Source organism: Aedes aegypti, chromosome 2, assembly GCF_002204515.2.
Source record: "Aedes aegypti strain LVP_AGWG chromosome 2, AaegL5.0 Primary Assembly, whole genome shotgun sequence".
Classification (NCBI taxonomy): domain Eukaryota; kingdom Metazoa; phylum Arthropoda; class Insecta; order Diptera; family Culicidae; genus Aedes; species Aedes aegypti.
In genome coordinates, this window is record NC_035108.1 from 453,115,244 (window position 1) to 453,137,365 (window position 22,122).

General features: G+C 37.8%; 3 protein-coding genes across 4 annotated transcripts; 1 reads left to right on the forward strand and 2 right to left on the reverse strand.

Annotated features, from left to right (window-relative positions):
- The first annotated feature begins 1,054 nt into the window (after nt 1-1,054).
- LOC5564943 (probable serine hydrolase) lies at nt 1,055-2,422 on the forward strand. Its single transcript, XM_001649229.2, has 2 exons — nt 1,055-1,267; nt 1,334-2,422. The coding sequence occupies exons 1-2, from the start codon at nt 1,172-1,174 to the stop codon at nt 2,255-2,257; spliced, it is 1,020 nt and encodes a 339-aa protein (XP_001649279.2). The 5' UTR covers nt 1,055-1,171; the 3' UTR covers nt 2,258-2,422.
- A 939-nt stretch (nt 2,423-3,361) lies between these two features.
- Nucleotides 3,362-4,715, reverse strand: LOC5564942 (probable serine hydrolase). Its single transcript, XM_001649231.2, has 2 exons — nt 4,482-4,715; nt 3,362-4,406 (listed from the first exon to the last, which is right to left on the reverse strand). Exons 1-2 carry the CDS (start codon nt 4,548-4,550, stop codon nt 3,486-3,488), a joined length of 990 nt encoding a protein of 329 aa, XP_001649281.2. The 5' UTR covers nt 4,551-4,715; the 3' UTR covers nt 3,362-3,485.
- A 6,511-nt stretch (nt 4,716-11,226) lies between these two features.
- Nucleotides 11,227-19,590, reverse strand: LOC5564920 (pre-rRNA-processing protein TSR1 homolog). Of its 2 annotated transcripts, none has more exons than XM_021848060.1 (4): nt 19,360-19,590; nt 19,010-19,280; nt 11,583-13,471; nt 11,227-11,522 (listed from the first exon to the last, which is right to left on the reverse strand). In XM_021848060.1, the coding sequence occupies exons 1-4, from the start codon at nt 19,463-19,465 to the stop codon at nt 11,332-11,334; spliced, it is 2,457 nt and encodes an 818-aa protein (XP_021703752.1). In that variant the 5' UTR covers nt 19,466-19,590; the 3' UTR covers nt 11,227-11,331. The 2 variants fall into 2 exon arrangements, with proteins under 2 accessions (XP_021703752.1, XP_001649282.2); XM_001649232.2 differs by having other exon boundaries at nt 11,583-13,444; nt 19,360-19,589.
- Between the last annotated feature and the right edge of the window lie 2,532 nt (nt 19,591-22,122).

The following is a 22,122-nucleotide window of genomic DNA, read 5'->3' on the forward strand; positions in this document are numbered from 1 at the left end:
TTTGCTTTTTGGACCACAGAAATACGGGAGCCATATAATCGAAATGACTAACATCATTATAACAGTATCTGCTTAAGTCCTTCTATGTTGTTTAAATACAAAGAAGGACTTAAGAAGAATTTCACCTTATCTTACCAAGACATTTTACGATTTCAGTACTAGCAAGTATAACCTCTGAGAACATTTCATAAAAGTCAACTACGATTCAATATGGAAAATGCCTTAAAATTTTGCCTTGAACTTTCGGCAACAATTACATTGTTATGCTACGGCATGCATGTGGAATTATAAATCCAAATTTTAAAAAAGCTACTTGACTTAAGGTGAATATGTTTCCAAACCGTACCCCAAATCTTCAAGAGCACACATCTGGAACCCAGACAACCACTCAAGCTAAAGACCTGTTGATGACCAATCATCAAGTCCCCAGCAGCTCTCCGAACCTGCGATATGCAAAATCAAAGGAGTAGCCTTGGTTAATCTGAATTTTAACTTAAAATAACAATTCTCTCAAAGTGTGTGTATCAATTCTGAATTCTATGCACAAGTCAAACCATCACATGCTGTATAATCAATAGGCCAGGAGAAGTGGATGGTCTTGTCATTCAGTTTTCTGTCAAATCTCATACAAAATCTACTTTTTCTCTGACAGAAATTCACTCTAGGTGAACCACTTCCCCTGGCCTATTGTACCACATTCTAGACAAATGTCAATATTACGCAGAGACCCTCGCTTACGTTTCATAACATAAAACTAGCTAGGTACCGATCAAAATTCCGCTTTCTTCGAAAGATACCCAAATAGATGCTTGACAAAATCTAACAGTATTCAAGCAATTCATCCCAATTGATTCACACCACATTAATTTTGTTACGTTTTAGTGTCGTCCTAAATAGTTAATCATTCATTATTCAGGATTAAATTACTGAATAATCACAAACGCTCTGCAACATCAATACAAAATGTCCAGATATTTTTTCGAAGACCCTGAACGTTAAATCCCTACATTCAAACTTGCACAGTATGACGAATGCTTGTTCATTGCCATTGGCAATCATCATGCTTTAGTGTGAAATCAAGAGCAGAGTACGCAGCAGGAACTTACATCCGTTCCCACTCGTAGGATAAGATTTTTGAAACATTGGGTTATAGTAATCACCTTCGAGAGTAATGAGCAGTTCAACAGTCATGTCAGAGGCTGAACTTCGTACACCGGATCTCCACCCCATGATAAGATACATTGAGCTGCATGATAGAAAAAATAATGTAAGTCTATAGTTCATTCGCAGGACTGTTTCCCAATGATTATTGTTAACCTACTGAATTCCAAAGGTAACCGAGGTGGAAATTCCTATTCCTTACGGCAAAATCGCTGGCAAATGGTTTGGACCAAAGAACGTTCAGCCGATACTGTGCCTTCACGGGTGGTTGGACAACTGTGGAACTTTTGATAGGCTCATTCCATTGTTGCCAGCAGATGTGAGCTTTCTTGCGATCGATTTCCCCGGACATGGCCACTCTTCGTGGGTTCCCGATGGTATGGCATATCACCAGTTGGATAGCGTCGTTCTTATATTGCAAATCATGAAGGAATATAAGTGGGATAAAGTGGCTATAATGGCACATTCCATGGGAGCCATCATCGGGTTCATGTTCACAGCTATGTTTCCAGAAAAAGTTGAATTTCTCATAGGCATAGATGCTCTGAAGCCCCACAGTTACTACCCTGGAAAGTTCCTTATGATTGCTGCACCATTGCTATCCAAGTTCATCGAGGCTGACCAGAGGAATCGTGAAAAGTCGGAACCTCCCGCATATACCTACGAAGAGATGGTGGATAAAATGTATGATGCAACATTCGAGTCTGTGACCAAAGAAACGGCACCTTTCTTGCTACAGCGGAACATCAAGCCCTCAAAAAAGTTTCCCGGGAAGTACTACTTTGATCGCGACAACAAAGTCAAGTACAACAATATTCCCGGCTGGTCGGATGAGGTGAACTGGGATTTGGGCAAGCGAGTGAAGGTTCCACAGTTGACGATCAAGGCGAAAGATTCCCCGTACCCGGGATCCTGGCAGGGATTCAAACCAATGGTAGAAGTGCTAAAGGAGCACAATCCTCATTTTCAGCTGGAGTTCGTGAAAGCATCACACCATGTGCACTTAACAGATCCGGAGCTCATCGCTCCCATAATAACGGAATTTCTGCGAAAGTATTGGATCAAGCGTCAGGATAGCTTAGTTAGTAAACTGTGATAAGGGATATGGGGATTATTTCCATGGGGTATAACGAATTTTTAAGGAACTAGTCTCGGGTGGATGATTTGAAAATGTATAATTGTTACATTATAGGTATTAGGGTGCCGGTGCCATTAGTGGACTACCTAAGCTATAAAAAATCATAACAAAATAACGAAAAGCCTTAACAGAGATCTTTTGGCGTCAACAGAAAGATTTCAACCTCTACTATATGGGAAAAATATAAAAAGAGTGATTAAACTAATTTTTCAACATAAAATCGCTTGAGCCACTATTGGTACACGTGTTCCAGTAGTTGCGCTAGTGCTCCAGTAGTAGACGTTCGGGAATGGTACAAGGAATTTTGAACAAAATGGTAAATTTTTACATAGGTTTAACATTTTTCCCTCGGAACAGCAATTAATATCTTTCGAATGAAGCATAAAGATCATCTCTGGAACTTTTCTCCATTTGTATACATCCATTTTTAAAACTGCTTCCATCCGTTGATCCACTATTGGAACACGACGGCAACTACTGGTGCAAGGGAGCAAATTTTTTGCATAAACTTAATTATTTATATGACTTTTTGATAAAATAAAAAGCTGAAATTTGGCAAATCGACTAAACCAGAGGCGATCTATCCACCAAAAATAGCACATGTCATTTTTATCGAAAAATGTTCGTTTAATTTCATAGTCCAATCTACTGGTACATTACAACCATTGGTACCGGCACCCTACATATGCATTATAGGTATTACATAAGCACGAAAAGGTAAATAAAGTTAATTCAGATTGAGCTCAAGCGATTACGTATACATCACTATAAAATACTTCTGTGGGATAAAAATCTAGACAGATAAGAGAATAAACTGAGGAATAATTTGATAAGTATGGACATTTTCCTTAGGAAAACTGTATGTAAAATAAGGCTTGAAATAAAAATCACAGTCAATTTCTATAACTCACTTTTGAAGGGACCTCCAAACAATGAAACAAAAAACATTGCTACTGCAGCTAAATGATCCCTAGAGGTAGCCATGAAAACCAACTTTTACCACGGTTCTATAACTGGATATGGATATGTTTTTCGAAAAGCAATGTCGAATAACGCAAATGATCAATAGTTTGATCCAATATATATTTTACAGATTTAACTTTCCCAATATCCCAAATGTATAAAATCACCTCGATAAAATTCGCATAACTGTCTTACATAACTAAAAATCCACCATCCGAAAATGTCACAGCTTGCTGACAACGTCCTCGTCCTTACTCCAGTACTTGCTGAGGAATGCCGTGACGATGGGCGCCACCTGTTCCGGATTCGTCAGATGTACGTGATGCCGGCCCTCAACTACACACTGCTCGAAGTAGGGATTGTTTGCCTTCAGCAAGTCAAGCACCTGTTCGTAGTACTTTTTCTCCTCGAAATAGGGCGACTGTTTGGCTTTGATGAACAGAAAGGGCATTTTGATCTGCTTTGCCAGGTCCAGAATAACCTCGTGCGAAAAATTCATTCCCATCGAGTACTTCAGTCGGGAGTCTCGCGTGAAATAATATTTTTCGGGATATTTCAAGCTTTTCTTGATGTTTCGATGCAGCAAATAAGGACACGTTTCTCGACTAATAGAGTTGTAGGTTGCTTCGTGCAATTTGTCTACCATTTCAGAATAGGTGTAGGATGGAGGTTCAGACTTTTGCTGATTGCGAAGATCAGCCACCATGAGCTGGGGAATGGAGTTTGTCAATCGGTAGATTATATTTTCCGGCGAAGAAACTTGCGGCTTTAAGGAATCTAGGGAGATCATCAGATCCACTTTATCGGGAAAAACTGCCGCAAAAATGTACTGTAACACGGCGCCCATGGAGTGACTCAAAAATGACACCTTTTTCCAACCGTACTCGTTCATGATAGCAAGCAGTAGATTTAGTGAGTTAATCCCCTGATAGGACAGTCCATCGGGAATACGCGACGAGTACCCATGTCCGGGGAAATCGATCGCTAGAAAGCTCACATTCTTCGGCAACAGTGGTATCAGCGTATCGAAGGTTCCCGCGTTATCCTGCCAACCATGGAGGCACAAAATTGGTCGAATATTTTGAGGTCCCCACCATTTGCCGGCAATTTCACCATACGGAACCGAAATGCGAACTTCTTGAACCTTGAACCACAGAAAAATGGCAGCGTAAATTATATATCATTAGGACTTATGAATTCCAAACTGTTGCATTCTTACTCCATGATCACGGTCGTGCTGATCGACTAGATTGATCAATGATGATGGTGAAGTGGGCTGGCCACTCATTTTGACTTTTGACTTCGACGCTGGCTAAAATATCACTAAGTGAGTTAGCAAAACGACACACAGGGCTTATCGGTTTTTATCAGCAATAAAAACACTTTTGCAGATAGCTTTTCCCGAATTGTGTTGGTTCTGTTTGTTTGTTATGTTCAGTGGGTATGATGATTATACTAATACTAATTGAACTGTTTCAAAGCGTAAATTCATTCAATGAAAGAATGAACATTTTTGTCTTCATCGTATTGCCTTTTTATATTTGTAGCTGAGAGCAGGCTACAGAATCGTTCCGATAATATGGAGCCTTGTATACTGATGATCGATTTAACTATGCAAGGTCCTGTGGTGCCTTTAATAAAATTATGAAAAAAACATTATTATTATGAATTATGATCACCTTCAATGATTATGCAGTTACTCATTGAGGCAAATGTGGCAGATGGTGTCTGAATACGGTTTCCCAGCAAAACTGATGATTGATACTGATGAGTGCTGGACAGTTCGACATCAAGTGTGTAGCTTTAAAACAATGTGTTAACTTTTGTACAACTTCTTCAAAGTTTGAATAAAAACCAAGTAATTCATTCAACTGGTGCATAGATTGAATATCGAAAATCTTTGGCATCGTAACACAGTAGCCATAACTCGCATGCTTTTTCAGGGTGTCCATTCAAAATCAGTTTTCAAATTCCCGGATTTTTCCCGGATGCCCAAAAATTTAAAACCGGATGACATCATGGTCCTTGTGACTGATGACTCAGACATTTGTATAGAAGGTTGTGATATTTGTTTAGACCTTCAAAATATTTGTTTTCAAACATCAAATGCATAATATTTTTGTTTTCACTTTAAAAAAAACTTTATGCAGTTAGATCATATCAGACACCATTGCATTGGTCAATATGTAGATTGTCCAGTATATAGATTGTCGAATAATGGAGAGTTCTGTTTGATCTTTCGACCTTGACACTTGCTTTTCCCGGGGCAAGCGACGAGGGCAGGATCAAACATGTCGCGCGTCGGTCTCGTAAGTGAAAAAGTGGCGTGATCGGTGAGTTCGATTGAAGAAAGTGAAAAAGTGCCGCGATCGGTTAGTTTGATTCTTCGACCTTGACGCTTGCTCCTGGGCAGTGCGTCAAGAAAGCCCGAACAGTTTTTTTTTTATTCTTTTTGGGTCGCGCGCTTATTTTTTTTTTTCCTGAGTGCTTTTTTATAGCCGAGCAAACGAGTGAAGTCGAAAGTGGATTGTGGCTGCTCAGTCAAGGATAACGGATCAATTGGTGAGCTCGTTTCATGCTACTATTTCTAATCTATAAAATATGTATGACTGCACATTCAATCGTTAAAATGGTGGGATGTAAATATGATTTTTCAACAAACTATGGATGGTTCGTCACTGTGAGTGTCGACACAAACTCTGATTCATAATTTATTTATGTTTAACATTTTTGTTTTCAGAACACCTCTTTTTACCTTTATTTTTGTAATTAAAAAAAACTTTGAATGGTTCGACACTACAAGTGTAGACTTGCGAAAGGTTCACTTTATTCAAAAAACTTTGGATGATTCGCCACTGTAAGTGTCGGCATAAGAATAAGAGTGTTCTATGATGTCCCAACCAATCGAGGTTTTTGTTTCTTTTCAATTGAGTAGGAATGTTACATTTAGGTATTTATTCAACAAACTTTGAATGGTTCGTCACCTCTAGTGTCGGCATAATTTTCCTCTACATAGAAATTGTTCATATCAAATGAAAATATTATATTTACGTATAAGCATGTATATATCTCACAAATCATTGTTTATCATGGTCTAATCGCTTATCAAAGTGAATCCTATGACCCAACGATCCTCCCCATTAACAAACATCCCTCCCAGTAACCTTTGTGGAGATGCAGAGGCAAACACGGTCTCCAAAAAGCAAAGGTTACACACTAACATTCCTTCCCCCAATCCCACCTGACTGCAAGGACGTGGCCGGCGCCGTTATTGACCCTGTATAAATAGAGGCACTGAATTATGCACACTGAAGAAGATTATGGCCAATCCCAGTCGAACTTCTAGTTGATTCTTTGTGCATTTTCACTGACTTCGGTCAATCACGGAATAGCAACCATTGATATGTGTAGTCAGTCTAAGCTAAGCTAAGCAATATAGATTGTCGAATAATGGAAAATATTAACAAGTTCCTGAAATATTTACTATAAAAATGTAACTGCAGTTTCATAAATATTGTAACAAATAGATTAGAGGATTATGTAAACCTATTTCTCTTAGAAGGGATTTACGAATTCTCCAGCTGCTTTCTATTGGATGATAAATATTGAGTATAACGAATCGATCAAAACATTTGCAAATCTCCAATTTTTTCGTACAAACTGGTCAAATTTGGAATATTTAGGAGTTTTTTAAAGTCCTCAAAATTCTGTGGTTTGTAAACTGACAGCTTCAATTTCCAAACAGTTTTGGACAAACAGATATACTGTTGATTGAAAAATATAATAGACAAAGTAAAGATTTTTAGCAAACTTTACAGAACTGAAAATTTGTTGAAGTTCAACTTGCACCAGGTCTTAGATTTTTTAGAAAGCATCAATTAACTTTTCTTACAAAAAGATCTCTAGTATATTTAAAAAGCCTTGAAAAAAATGTTTGGCACAGTAAAAATAACCTTTCAATACTTACAGTACTTTCATTCGAAAGGGTGAAGAATACCGTGCATAAATTAAAAATCATAGGTGACATTTAAAAATAATATGAAAAAAAGTTAATTATTTCTACAAAACGACGAAATTTGACATGATCTCGTTTTTGAGTTATGGCATAACTTTAAAATGATATCATGCCATAAAAAAACTTTAATGGCTTGCTTGCTAAAAAGACGTAAATCCAAACAAGCATCTTAGCAGAAATTCATCAACGATTTTTCGAAGAATGTCGTCAAGAACAAAACAAAAATCTGCCCTTTGAATTCATACTGGATCTTGCAAGCTATTCGTTACCAAGATCAGTAAGAATTGAGTAAATCTACAGAAAACCATAAGAAATCTCGTCAGGGACCTCATAAAGACTGTAGATTAATTAAGCAATAGGATGTCCCAGAAAGTATGGGCACGACTTCACCATGCTGCCATTTCAAGACTAGTGAAAATGAAAATCTTATTGTTACACATTTGATTACTGTACCCAACAACAGTAGATTGCGATTTTTTAATGTTCAATTTATTTGTTAATGTGTTGACTTTGCAACATTTATTTCAAGTATCTTCTACCAGTCTTGCACGAATCGCGTTATTTTTGAGCGACTTACAAAATTTGTTCTATTTCAAAAATAGCGAAAAAAAAATATTTGCAACGATATGATAATTGATCGGATTATCATTTATTCAAATTGAAATTTTAAACTTAAGCATAACAAAGCCAAAAAAAATTTCAAACAAAAAATTAAGTAAAACATCCTTGAAACAATGTACTTGAAAAAACCACGGCGATAGATTTTGATAATAACATATTTTACTAGTTTTTAAAAAAACAAAATATAGGGTCTGTGCTGACCAGATAAGAATTGATTTTCTAAAATCAAAAATACAAAAACATAAAAACATTTGATTGTTTGGAAAAGTACTATGATTTTCATTATCAAAGTCGTGCCCATACATTCTGGGACACCCTATAGTAATCCAAACAAGGCTTCACCAAAAATCAGTAATAGCGTCTCTAGGAATCCACCAGGAAGTCCAGGATTTCAGTAAGAAACCACTCAGATTTCCTAATTTCTCCTAATCCTAATTTCACAAAAAAATATTTTTTTATCAACTGCTAGGAAATTTTTAAAAAAAATTTTGAAGAATTTCCAAAAAGTCTTTTATGAAATTCGCAAAATATTCGCTCCGATTTCCGTTAGGATTCTTACAAAGATATTATCATTTTTATGACCCTTAATGGAAATTTGTTAAGCATTTTCCTATGATTTCCTATGATTCAATTCAATTCAATGAATAATATTTTCAAAGCTGAACGATCACTTCGACATCGGGTGGTTAGAAGGAGAACCGTCATAAAATAGGTTGAGTTGAGAACGCACCGTGTGCAGCATAGGAAGGAGCACACATATTACACTTTTTCTCGAAATAGTTATGTTGTAGACGATCAGAGAGCATTGAAAAACATGATAAACATTTCCAAATCCTTCCAAAATGTACAGATCCGGTCAGTGCTCATGTACGATTTGTGGGATAAAATTGGAAAATTGGTGTTTGGCTACATAGGTTATAAACTTCCGGATTCGTTGTTTGTGGCTAAATTTGTTGTGAAATCATGCGTATCGCAAGAATAAAGGGTCAAAATGATTATACCAATGGAAAATAGTTTAATAATTAATTGATTATGAGTTAATTTTTGGGTCGAAAAATTTAATTTTGGACGTAAACAAACATTTTCAATGACATTTCTCTCCTTCTTACCTAGCGACCTCTATGCTGGTGGCGCATTAAATTTGCCTATTCAATGTCTTCAGCCAGAAATTCACAAAAGATCTAAAAAGGAACCGGTGAAAAATGTGAGAAAAAATTTCCCAGATATCTTCTGAAAACCAATGACTTTTTTACAGGATTTTGCTAGAAAAACTAACTCCATCAACTCACAAAAAGTCATAATGTCAGTTTTGATACAAAGTGTTAATTGTTAAGCAGTCGTGTCCCCCTTACAAAATTTTCTAGTTTCGCCCGTATTGCTTTTCCCGGTGTGTTCGACAATTTCCCGGGTATTTCCCGTATTTTTCCCGGTCATTTGGAATTCCCTGGTTTTTCCCGCTTTTCCCGGATTTCCCGGATGGATGGACACCCTGCTTTTTGCTTTATATGCAGTAATGTAACCTGTTTAGAGGAAAAATTGACAGTATTCAAGATTATTCATGTGCATATAATTTAAAACTCATAGAACATAGAGAGATGTCAGATTTGAAAATAATCTTCGATAAGGATGTAAATGATAAGAAGTCTAGGTCAGAAATTTAGCAAAAGATCTATTGACATAGTATCAAACCATGTGTAACGAAAGTCAATTTAGAAAAATATATTCAAATAAATTATTAAAATAAACTTAGTTGGAAATGTTATCAGTTTGTATTATGGAGTATCAAACCATGTGTAACGAAAGTCAATTTAGAAAAATATATTCAAATAAATTATTAAAATAAACTTAGTTGGAAATGTTATCAGTTTGTATCATGGAGAAATACTTCAAAGAGTGCAACCAAATACGAATAGACACATACCCCATCAGTGCACCAGATTCATCTCATTTAAGGGAATTTAGGTGTTCAAATGTTTATTATAAAACAACTCCAAGTATAGGTAATCAGCGGCAAAATAAAAATAATTTGAAAAACATTCATAAAAAGTATTTAATTGCATTTGTTACTGCATCTATGTGTTCGTATTTCCGCTCGCGGTAAAGACATTTCGTATTTGAAACGAATATCACATACAAACTTCGAATTGAATGCGCCATCTGGTGGAGCAACCAATTCAGTTGAAATTTTGAGAAAGCTTTTTTCTTATATTAACGGTCAGTCTTGTGTATCAGTATTCGCCATACTAAGAAAAAAAATCTTCTACATAAATCTTTTTTTTTTTATAAAAAAAAATCAAAAGATCAGGGGCTGATCAGGGGATGGAAAAAGAACTGTAGCAAACATTTACCACCTCGACATTCACATTTTTCTACACGACCATCAAAATCCAAAGCAAACCATGACCGTTCAAAACAAAAAATGTCACAGCTCTTCAAAACTGTAATCTTCTTCTTCCCAACGTTTTTTCAAACCCGAATGCAAAATGACTCGAGCACAGTGGTGACACGATTTTTCCGGTTTTCTGGGTTTTGCATTTTTGCTCGATAAAGGCAGCATGAAATTGAACTTGTTTATAGGGTTTCGTTCTACTTCGTCGTAAGAGCTACTATTCGTCGTATCAAACTTAAAATATTCCACTACGGCGGTTATTCCTTTTCCAAATGTAATTTTGTGAAAGCTTTTAAGATTCGTCTACCTGTACACCAAAAATGCAATGAAACTACTGTATTTCGATAAATAACTTCAGTTCAATTATCCACTTTACACTTTTTCACCGAAATCGCATGGACGAACACGATTTGAAAGAAATGCTTAGCGATCGACATCAGTCACACCACTTTGCAACACAAGTTTCTTCCCGCCCTCCTGTGTGACTTACATCGCCGGGCACTTATTTTCACTATGGAAAACCTTCGTACTTCTTCACTGAAGGATTTCATTCCAATCACACGTCACAGAGCGGTGCGGAGTTAAAACGATATTTTGAACCACCCCAATGACATCCGAAATCGAATAGAATTGACTTTAGTCGGCTCAAAGATTCTAGCGCTAACTCGTTCATACATTATCTATAGGAATTTCCTTGTAAATATTCCGATAGATACCAATTTTCAAAAGTGATGAGCAAAAAAAGAACCTACCGAACGAAAATCACAAAAAGGGTATCGACGGCAAATTAAAAAACTCACATTCACCACACAACCACCACACCCATTCACAACTGCCTGCATAAGACAAACAAATTATCCAAGACATTATGAAGAAGAGATGGTAGCAACTTATTCGGGATTTTCGTTCAAATTCTTGGCACACACAATACATAATATCTACTTTTGGTTATAACTCCTGTTATAGTATATAGAATGCAACAAAACTCTGCGCTTCCAATGCTACATCTCCCAACACATAACTTACCTTTACCACGTCACCACTCTACTCTTGCATTTCCTCGTCCTCCTTCAGGCTGGTTATGGAACCCGTATTACTACTGTGACCAGCAGCACACGAGACAATGCAGTCCTCGTACGTCCACTTGGGATACACTCGCTTGTACAGATACAGTAGAACCGTATCGTGTGATTTCAACTGTGTATCGAAGATGCACTTCATATGACCGTGAGTTCCTGCAGAGAAATAAAAATCATTAGAAATGGAGCTTCATTGTTCAAAACCCAAACACTTACCCAGCGATTCCTTGATATGACCCAATCGGCCCAACTTGGTGCGCAGCTTGCATGGTTTGAAATACTCGATGTCCTCCGGATTGAAGAACATATACCGAATCACGGCCGATTTGCGATGTATCTTGAACGGATGTCCGCTGATGACGGCACGCTTCAGCACCACCCTGTCCGGATTGCAGTCGATCACGCTACCCGAGGCCACCATTCCGAGAGACGTGTCTGGGTTGGTTCGGAAGCACACTACCGGCGCCGGAGGAAACTGTATAGGAGCGAAGAAAGTGGCCACCACAGTCATTCCCGGTCGGAAGTACCGCTCATACTTGTGCTTGTCGCCGTTGGTATGCTGGCTGAATATTGGGTTCACAATAAACCGCCGGAAGCCACACTGAACGATAAGACGTTCCTTGGACTTGATGGGGATGGTAGAGTTAGAAGTCCTCTTCAAACACACGTTCATGACGGACATTTGATGTTCATGAGGTAACAAGCCGTACACTACAACCTGTTCGCCATTTCCTGCCGAGAGATAAGCATTCCACGCATCTTGAGGAACGTTTTTCACGAGAATTTGGATGTACCAGCCAGGCATAACTCCATCATCCACTTCTTGAGCATCTTTGATGATCCGTCGCTTCGTGCGATCGAAATTCTTGAACTGATAGATTTTAGCGTAATCCAGTGGCAGATTTTCCTTCACATCCCAGGGAGACGTTCGGAACGATTCCAAGCCACGATATTTCCTAAACCGTTCTCTGGCAGGAATGTTTGCCGGAGTGTCGATTTCATCGGGGAAAATTTCGTCATCCTTGGCTGCTTGTAGATTCGCAAGTGTGCGTTTCTCTTCTTCCATGTCCATTTGTTTGTCGTACCTTTCAGCCGAAACAGGGCCATCCGAAACGCTCACTTCCTCATATTCTTCATCATCCTCTTCGGTTTCCTCTTGCTCTGCTGCCTTGCTTTCCGTATCTGATTCACAAGACATGTAATCTTCCTCCTCTTCGTCGTCATCGTCTTCATCATCCTCATCGTCATCGTCATTCTCGGACACTTCTTCAATATCTGGAATCCAGGCAGCTTGGTAGTCGCTCATACCTTTAGGAATCCTCTTGATCAGCTTTTTCTTGTTCTCATTTTTCGAAGCTTCAATTTCTTCCTCTGTTGGCCACGTTTGCTCAGCATCCATCTCATCAGGGATGTTCTCCTTCTGTAGGCTTGTTTGCTTCTGCTCATCGGCCTTGGCCAACAGCTTGCACTCTCCTGACGACATTTCCTCGTCTCCTTTTCGCAATTTGTACGGATCCTCAGGGGCGTAGATTTCCGACATTTGGAAGTCACCTAGACCAGGAATGTGCACCAGCTGATTGACCGACAAGGGAACTCCACGCAGAAAACCAGTAACCTTCAGAGTTCCTACACTTCCTTCGCCCATCTCCGGTACATACTCAACCTTCTCTCCGAACAAATGCGGACGATTGGCTTTATTGTGGAGGACCTTTCGTTTTTGACCACCAACTCGACGCAACAAGTTCAATCCATCGGTGTTGGAATCCAAAGTCATGATCTTTTCATCCGGCAGAACGTCGGAGATTGCCTTTTGAATTGCGCTTTTCACCTGTCCGCGCTTCTTCGGGGCAATAGATTCCATATCCATGACAAACACCATTGGCGTAGGAAGACCTTGACTAAGAGCCATGTTTAAGATTTTGGCACCATTTTTATCAATGATATCATCTTCCACTTCGGTGGCGGAGAGAAGCAAAATGGTTGAATCGCACACTTTGAGCGCATCCAGAACTGAAAGCTCATGACCGTGTCCAACCTCGGGGGTGATGAATGAGAACCTCTGACGGAATCGGGGAACGCTAAGTAATGAAGAGAGGATAGAAATACTGATTCACAAATACAGGGTTGTTACAAAAATTACAAAATTGTGTCTTCGAAAATCACGACGTTGAAAATTTGAAATCCAATAATTCAATAATGACATCGAGAAAACCTTATTCAATAATACTACTAGAAACTTTAAATTTATTTGTCATTAACTATCAAGTATAATTTTTGTAGAAAATCATGAAATTTAATATAATTTATAACTGTATAGGGTGGCTGATCCAGTGGTAGTGTGTGTACCAATAGTAGTGGTAGTGCGGTTTCAAGCGTGTTATAGGCAATTTTTATTTTTATGTGTATTTTTCTAACATGGCCCTTGTTAAATTGATATGAATGTGTATAAAATTTGTTTGGAAAATAGGAAGGAAATAGTAGAAAACAATTAAAAACCTTAACTTTTTTACTCCTTTGCACCAGTAATAGTGGGACGTTTCTATAATAGTGGGTTTCAATGGGAAATCAATGTAAACCACTATAATAGGAACAGACGTTAGAAAATACCACTATTACTGGAAAATGTTCCAGTAATGGAGGAAATGCTTTTTTGAAAGATTCAATGATTTTATCATTCTAAAATTATTTTTTACGAAAAATAGAATAGAAAAGCTTTCGTATGACGTATTCAGATATGAAAAACGAGCTTCCGTTATTTTCAGGCGATTTTTTATTCCTCAACCCGTTACTATTGTCACTATCACTGGTACAGACGCCCTACAATTGTTGTTCAATATTGCGCTTGAAGGTGTTATGCGGAGAGCCGGACTTAACAGTCGAGGCACGATTTTCACGAAATCCGGACAATTTGTTTGCTTCGCGGACGACATAATATCCATGTCGATGGGGATGAATTTGAAACGGTGGCAGATTTGTACACCCGCCTAAAACGCGAAGCAAAAAGAGTCGGGTTAATAGTGAATGCGTCGAAAACAAAGTACATGCTGGTTGGCGGAACTGAGCGCGACAGGACCCGCCTAGGAAGCAGTGTTACTATAGACGGAGATACCTTCGAGGTGGTGGACGAGTTCGTCTACCTCGGATCCTTGTTACGAAGGCGCTTCATCAGCGGAAGTCGTGCCTACTATGGGCTCCAGAAGAAACTACGGTCAAGAAAGATTCACCCCCGCACCAAATGTACGATGTACAAAACGCTCATAAGACCGGTAGTCCTCTATGGGCACGAGGCGTGGACTATGCTCGAGGAGGAATTACAAGCTCTTGGGGTTTTCGAACGCCGAATGCTAAGGACGATCTTCGGCGGCGTACAGGAGAACGGCGTGTGGCGGCGAAGGATGAACCACGAGCTCGCTACGGCAAACCCAGTATCGTGAACGTAGCTAAAGCTGGAAGGATACGCTGGGCAGGACATGTTGCAAGAATGCCGGACAACAACCCAGTAAAGATGGTGTTCGCTACGAATCCGGTCGGAACAAGAAGGCGTAGGACGCAGCGAGCTAGGTGGATTGACCAGGTGCACCAGGACCTGGAGAGCGTGGGTCACAGTTGAGGATGGAGAGAAGCGGCCATGAACCGAGTGAATTGGCGAATTATTGTTGGCGAGGCTTTATCAAGATAATTGATGTAAAGCCAAATAAGTAAGTAAGTGTATGCAATTGGAGTAGAGGCTGAGTTTGCCACTATAGTTAACGCAATTCGATATGGTATTTGTTTACGATAGGTACTACAAACCATGTCAAGTTGAATACTTCAAAATATCGTAAACAAGTTCCTTGGAGAATGCGCAAACAGAATTATCAGGAGAATAGGAGACTGTTTATTTTGTTCTTAATCGCTAACAACAACAACCTTTCGAACATTCAGTTTCTCTTACCGGCCGCCGAGCGGCGACACTGATGTTTGTATTCCACTCACTGATCGCGCTACGCTGGATTCTCAAATTTTTCAAACTTTTAACACAAGCGCATGGAAGAATGGTAGTCGGAGAACTGTCAAAACGTATGAAAAATAATAAAAAACGTAAATTGCTTACAATAAGGAAACTGGTTTAAAAAAGTAGTGATTAGAAATCAAGTGTAAAGTGAATACATAACTTTTTGTGACGGAGCCGAGCTCATTTGAAATTTTATTACAATTACGGTCTGAACGAGGATAGGGATAACATATGTTTAAGGTAAGAATGGTGAGAATTTCTCTAGAAGATCCAAAGCTAATATTTCCAGTTATTTTCCTACGTATTGCTCCAAAAATGTGTCCATGGTTTATCCCAAGAATTATTCTAGGATATCTAATTAGATCTCTTTGAGATAATTCTAAAAGATGAACAAGTACAGTGGGGATTCGCTCGTTGGAGTTCCGCTACATGGAATGACTCGGTGGTTGGATGTTCGCTGGTTGGAAAACATTCCAACTAAGAAGCACTCGAATGTCAAGAGTACACTGAGAACAGCGTTGCAGTTGAAAATACTATATTAGGGGTTTAAATTAAATACACAACGCCACTTGATTTGTGCAGACTAAATTTGCATTTATTTCAAATATTTTGTGCATTCAATTTCACCATGGTACCATTTCGACAGTAAAAATTACTATATCATGGTTAAAAACTTGCAGCAAGCCAGAATCGAACCGAGGATCTTACGATTGTCAAGCGCGAACGCTTACCGCTCGGCTATCGATGCGGTTGGATTGAGAGTGACCATAACGTAAATAAAAAGCGTTCTTGATAGCTCAATCGTGATTGGAATAGTAACTTTAAAAACTTGTTCATGGTGCTCATTACTTCAACGCTTGTTTCAGTGTAGATGTCAAACCGACTTTGACGTCTGAGCACCGTCTTATTGAAGTATTATATAGAACAAAATGTGCATGTATACAGTTGTGTTCAGAATAATAGTAGTGAAAGCCGATTTTCATACAAAATGCTCAACTTTGGCATGCTGTAACTTTGGTTCCTTATGAGCAATCGGCATGAAGTTTTGGCAGTGAACTACAAATATACTTAATTTCATTATCACAAAATTTGAAAAATTTCACACTACCGGCTGAAAAGTTAAGCACTAGGTGAAATCGCTTAAAATAATAGTAGTTTTTCTTTTGTAAATTTTTGTTCAGCAACAATTTTATAAAAAATTGGCTTGTTTATACATTTATACCTTCGGTGGAAATAGTTGAAACGATGAATAAAGAAAAATTCAAAAACTCAAAATACAGCAGATATTTAAATTATTAAAACTACTATTATTTTGAGCGATTTCACCTGGTGCTTAACTTTTTAGCCGGTAGTGTGATTTTTTTCAAATTTTGTGATAATGAAATTGAGTATATTTGTAGTTCACTGCCAAAACTTCATGCCGATTGCTCATAAGAAAACAAAGTTGAGCATTTTGTATGAAAATCGGCTTTCACTACTATTATTCTGAACACAACTGTATGTGTGAATCGTGAGGATTTGCTCTCCAGCTGCGTGAGTCTAGAGCATTTTCACTAGCTTTCAGGTTTTCCAACAAACGGGTCGGATTCGCTAGATGGAATGCAGTCGTGTTCCAACCAGCGAATCCCCGCTGTATTCCTTATTGAGTTACTCCATAAATTTCTATAAGAATTTCTCCAGCAATTCATCAAGATATTGTTATAACATGCCTCGTGTAATTTCTCGAGTAGAATAATGTCATAGATTCTTCAAAATTAAATTGAAGTTATCACTCAAGCAAATACTACAGTAATTATTCCAGTGATTCTCCAGACCATTCCTTCATGAATTTCTTTAGGGATTCTGTTGGATATTATCCAAGGATTCGATTGGTTCTTTCAATATCATAATAATATCTTTGCAAATATCCAGCAGTTCTTCATGAGATTCTTGCGGGAGATCATCGGGAATTTCTGCAGAAGTTTCATTCGAGATTACCACAAAATTTGTTTTATTTTGTTTCAGGAATTTTCGAAATAATTTCTATGAAATATCCCTAAGAATGTTCTGGAGACATCTCTGAGAAATAATCCTTGAGATCTTCCTTGGAAAGTTTCTCGAAGAATTTCTGTAGGACTTCCTGGAGAAATCTCTGGAGTTATCCCTGAAGGTATCCACTATCCCGAGATAAATTCCTGAATGACAATTTAAGAGTGAATCGTTCGAAATCAGTAGAGGCATCTGCTTGAATTCCTTAAGATGTCCCTCACAGAAATCTTGTACGAAATTTTAGCAAAACCGATTGAAGAACCACTGGATAGATTCCTGAAGGACTTTCTTGAGAAATTTGAGAAAAAATCTCTAGGGATAAGTGATTTCATGAGTTATCCTTAGAAAATGTCCAAGTTGAATTCTTGAAAATATCGTAAACAGAGTTCTTGGACAAGTTCCTTAGAGAATACGCAAACAGAAATACCACGAGAATTCCTAAAAGTAATATCTGAAGTAAGGTACCGTGGGGAAAGTGGGTAATGCAAATCGTACAGTTGAGATTCTTCAAACTTTAAAGACTTTAAATTAAAATTAATGAGGTCGTGTATATTTTTTAGCTTGATTCCCACCAAATATAAGCAGTATGCGGAAATTGATTTTTATGTAAAATAAAAGAATACAAAGCCCCACAAGTGGGGCAAGTGGAAAGTTTGTGTTGTTTTTAACAATAAATTTAAAAAATAAATATTTCTAAGACATTTTTTTAGGAAATTCCTTGTGATGTTACGACAAGTGTCATTGCTCGCAATACTGTAGGTATTTCTCATGATTTCCTCGGGGTATTTCATCGGAAATCAATTCAGGTATTTACCAAAAAATTAAGATATTACTTCGAAGACTTCTTCAAGAGTCCATTTAGTGATAATTTCTGAAGGAATTCTTTCAAGAATATCCTCAATTAATTCTTCCAAGAATTTTCACGAAGAATTCCTTTACGAATTCTGTTTTAGATAGCTCAAGAATTCAACCTTATTTTTTCCAGACCCCAGATTAAGATTTCAACTAGGATTTTTTGTAAGAATACCTTCAGGAATTACTTCAGAGACGCTTCCTAACATTTTTTTTTTTCGTCAAGGAAATTTTCCTTAATTTATTGGAGAAAGTTCTCAAGTAACCAGGAGTAATCATTGAATAAAATGCTAGAAAAGTTCCTAGAAACAAATAGACTTTATGACGAATCCCAGATCGAATTTATTGTGGAATTCTCGGAAGATTTCTCCGTAAATTTCTCATAATAACCCCTCGAGGAGTAATTGTGGATATGAAAAAGCATAGAAATTCTTGTAGTTTCTTTAAAAAAAATCTCTCATCGAATTACCTATTTTAAAACCTTTGGACTTGCAGAAATTTCTCTAGGAGTCTTTGGCAGATCTCATATGTTTTCAACTAATTGAAATCTATTAGCGCTAACAGAAAGAGCACAATCATTCCGTTGCGATACATATAAACAAGTTCAATTTTATGCCGCTTTTACCGTGCAAAAAGTCAAAACTTCGAAAACCGGAAAAATCGAAAAAAAATAGACATCAAATCTCTAAAAAGAAATTTGCTACCAACCCTGTAAACTCACGACCGTAGCACCAGCCCAGAAAATAGTGCAAATAAAACGAATCCTTACTTCATGTATCGAATCCTGTTGGAAACTCTGAACACGGTGGCCTCCTCGTCACATCCCTCCACAATGGCCAGAGCCGAATTGGGGTCCACATTGGCGTGCAACGGAAGAATACAGGTCAAAAACGGTGCCGTCGTTGCTCCTCCGATAGCTCTCTTCAGCGCAATCGCTTCCTGGCGCTTATTTTTGCGAATTTGGTTCGCTTGCCGGCGACGATCTTCCCGGCCGAGCTCTCGGTGCGACTTTTTAGTGGCGGATTTCAAGTTTGTCTTTCCTGCAATAAACGCGAAATCAAAGTCAAATCAAATCCGTTCCCACCACGATTCCTTTCGGCTGCAGAAACAATAACAAACCTTTAGCGACTCTATCGAGCGATCGCTTAGATGCATGTTTTCCATGTTTATGCGCCTTGTTGGTTTGCTTCAGCGCACCAGCCTTATGGATGGTATCTATGGCCATGATTTGCGTAGATTTCCAAGATTTTTGCTAATGATTTTCACCAGAAAAACTTCGATTTTTCACCGCACTCAGAAACTGGCCGAGCCGCACATGGCTTTTGACATGTTTACAAGACCGTGCGCGAGAAGAGTGAGGTTAGAGCAGGTGCATCATGCGTGTTTACATCTGAGGGCCCAGTGAAAAAAATAAACGAGATGCATTTTTGGTATAACACGAAAAGTTGTTTTATTCAAAAATGGTTTATTTATTATTGTCGGTTTTACTTTAACATTATTAAGGACAAGGTTGCCATAGCACAAAGATGAATATCGCAATGGCTGACTGGTTTTCAAGTTGAATTTTGAAACTTTGGGTTCTGGTACAATTTTTTTACTCTGGAATTAAAATACACACAAAAAAACGTTGCGGTCGAAATTACTATTTTAGAGGGTTAAGTTAAACGCAAAGCACCAGCAATTTTCTGCAGACTATAGAACGATTCTACAACAAACCTAAAAGTTGACGATTTTACTATATCATAATACATGCAGAAGCCGGTATTTTTGAGCTTCCATCTCAGGCACTGTCTAGAATATGCATTTTACATTAGAATTGTTTTTATTTGAGGAAATTAGTCGAGGCCATACTCACGAAATGTAAAAAAAAGCACAGAATTATCCGGATGAAAATATTGTTCTGCAAGCATTCCGGATAGTGGATTTCTTTCACAAGAGACATAGTGGGAACGTAGATTAATTTGTATAATCGTTTTAATTATACGAACACCCATCTTTTCTTCAAAATATAATGTATTAAGCCAGCACTTTGTTACACTTATCACGAATATATAAACTCAACTAAACGAGTTGCGTTTTGCTCAAAATATGATATCAACAAAATGGCGCATTGCCGTATTGAGTTGATTAAAAATTACTACGCTTATAGTAATTTCTATCGCAGAATATAGCCAGCTGAAAATTATCGGTACTACACGCTTGATTCAACCATGTACATGGTAATTATCACCGCATATGAAGTATATATTGAAAACAAAAGTGTTATATGAATAACTGCACAAAATTGTAATTTTTTCTATTGGATACTCCACTGGAGCATAGTATTTTTTACTGCTTTTTGGTTAAATTGACATTCATTTTCGTTATTTACAATATTTTAAGCCATGGTAAATTTAAGCATTGATTTATTGTGATTTGTACAACAGTATTATTTTGTGTGTATGTACTGGATACCTCTAATGCGGTATTTATAAATTACATAATGTTGTAGGAGTAAGGGGAGAATGAAGTATCAACGTTGCAGTTGAAAATACTATATTGGAGGGTTAAATTAAATACACAACGCCACTTGATGTGTGCAGATTAAATTTGCATTTATTTCAGATATTTTGTGCATTCAATTTTACCATGGTACCATTTCGACAGTGAAAATTACTATATCATGGTTAAAAACTTGCAGCAAGCCAGAATCGAACCGAGGATCTTGCGATTGTCAAGCGCGAACGCTTACCGCTCTACTATCGATGCGATTGGATTGAGAGGCACCAAAACGCAAATAAAAAGCGTTCTTGATAGCTCAATCATGATTGGAATAGTAAATTTAAAAACTTGTTCATGGTTCTCATTACTTCAACGGTTGTTTCAGTGTAGTGCAAAAGGTACCCAAGTTTGACAGATTGCAGTACACTTTTCACGGCATTCTAGATTACCTTATGAGCCATAAAATTTTGGGCAACTGCAAGGGACATGGAGGTCTTTAATGTGTCTTTGATACAACTGCCAACCCAAAATCTCTCGATATTCTTTTTACTTACACGGAGAAGCGAAATAACTCAAATTTGAGATAAAAAGTACTCAAAACTTGTCGAACACTGCCTATTTGGATATTATTTTGTACTGAGTGTTGAATGCTTTTAACTCAATCTTGAGGTACATCGAAAAATACTCAATTTTGTGTTATTTGAAAGTTGACGTTTTATTTAATATCTGTACAACTTTATAACTTTTGTTTTTCAGAGATTGGTAAAAATTCGACTCAAGTTTTGATGGGATCTCCCGAAAGAAAAAAACATCGGAACCATCAATTATTTTTGCCATGGATTGGTAAGTTTTAATCATTAAATAATTGTTTGGGCAATGAGGTGCTTCCCGACGAGTTAAAACCAGAGTTCCGAAAGGTGAGCGGAAGCACCGTTTGGAAAATCGGATACCCGATAGAGTTGTGGACATTCATCAAACGAAGGAAAATATATGTGTTTTTTTTCTGTTCGGAACATAAACCACTGCGACCAATAGTTGATCTATTGTAGTATATCCCGTGTCCTTTGTGTAGTGCATGTCGTTTTACTTTGTCACTATCGAGAAGTGATAAAGCATTCGGTTTTATTACAGTTGTAATTCCTAACTTGATCACAGGAAAGGATTCTAACTGAAAGGTTCCTACCCTTCGAAGAGTGTGGAGCATGCACTCTCCACAGGCGCGCCCCTTTATCAGGCAAAATCGGATCCCTCGATAAAGCCAAGAAATTACACCGATATTGTCCATGCATCAGAATCCTAGTCCTTACTTCTTCAAACTAGAGAACGAAATAAATAAAAGATTAGAAAACAAATTGTTGAATTCGACTCATTTTTTTTCCTTGTTTCAAGATCATTCTCGGC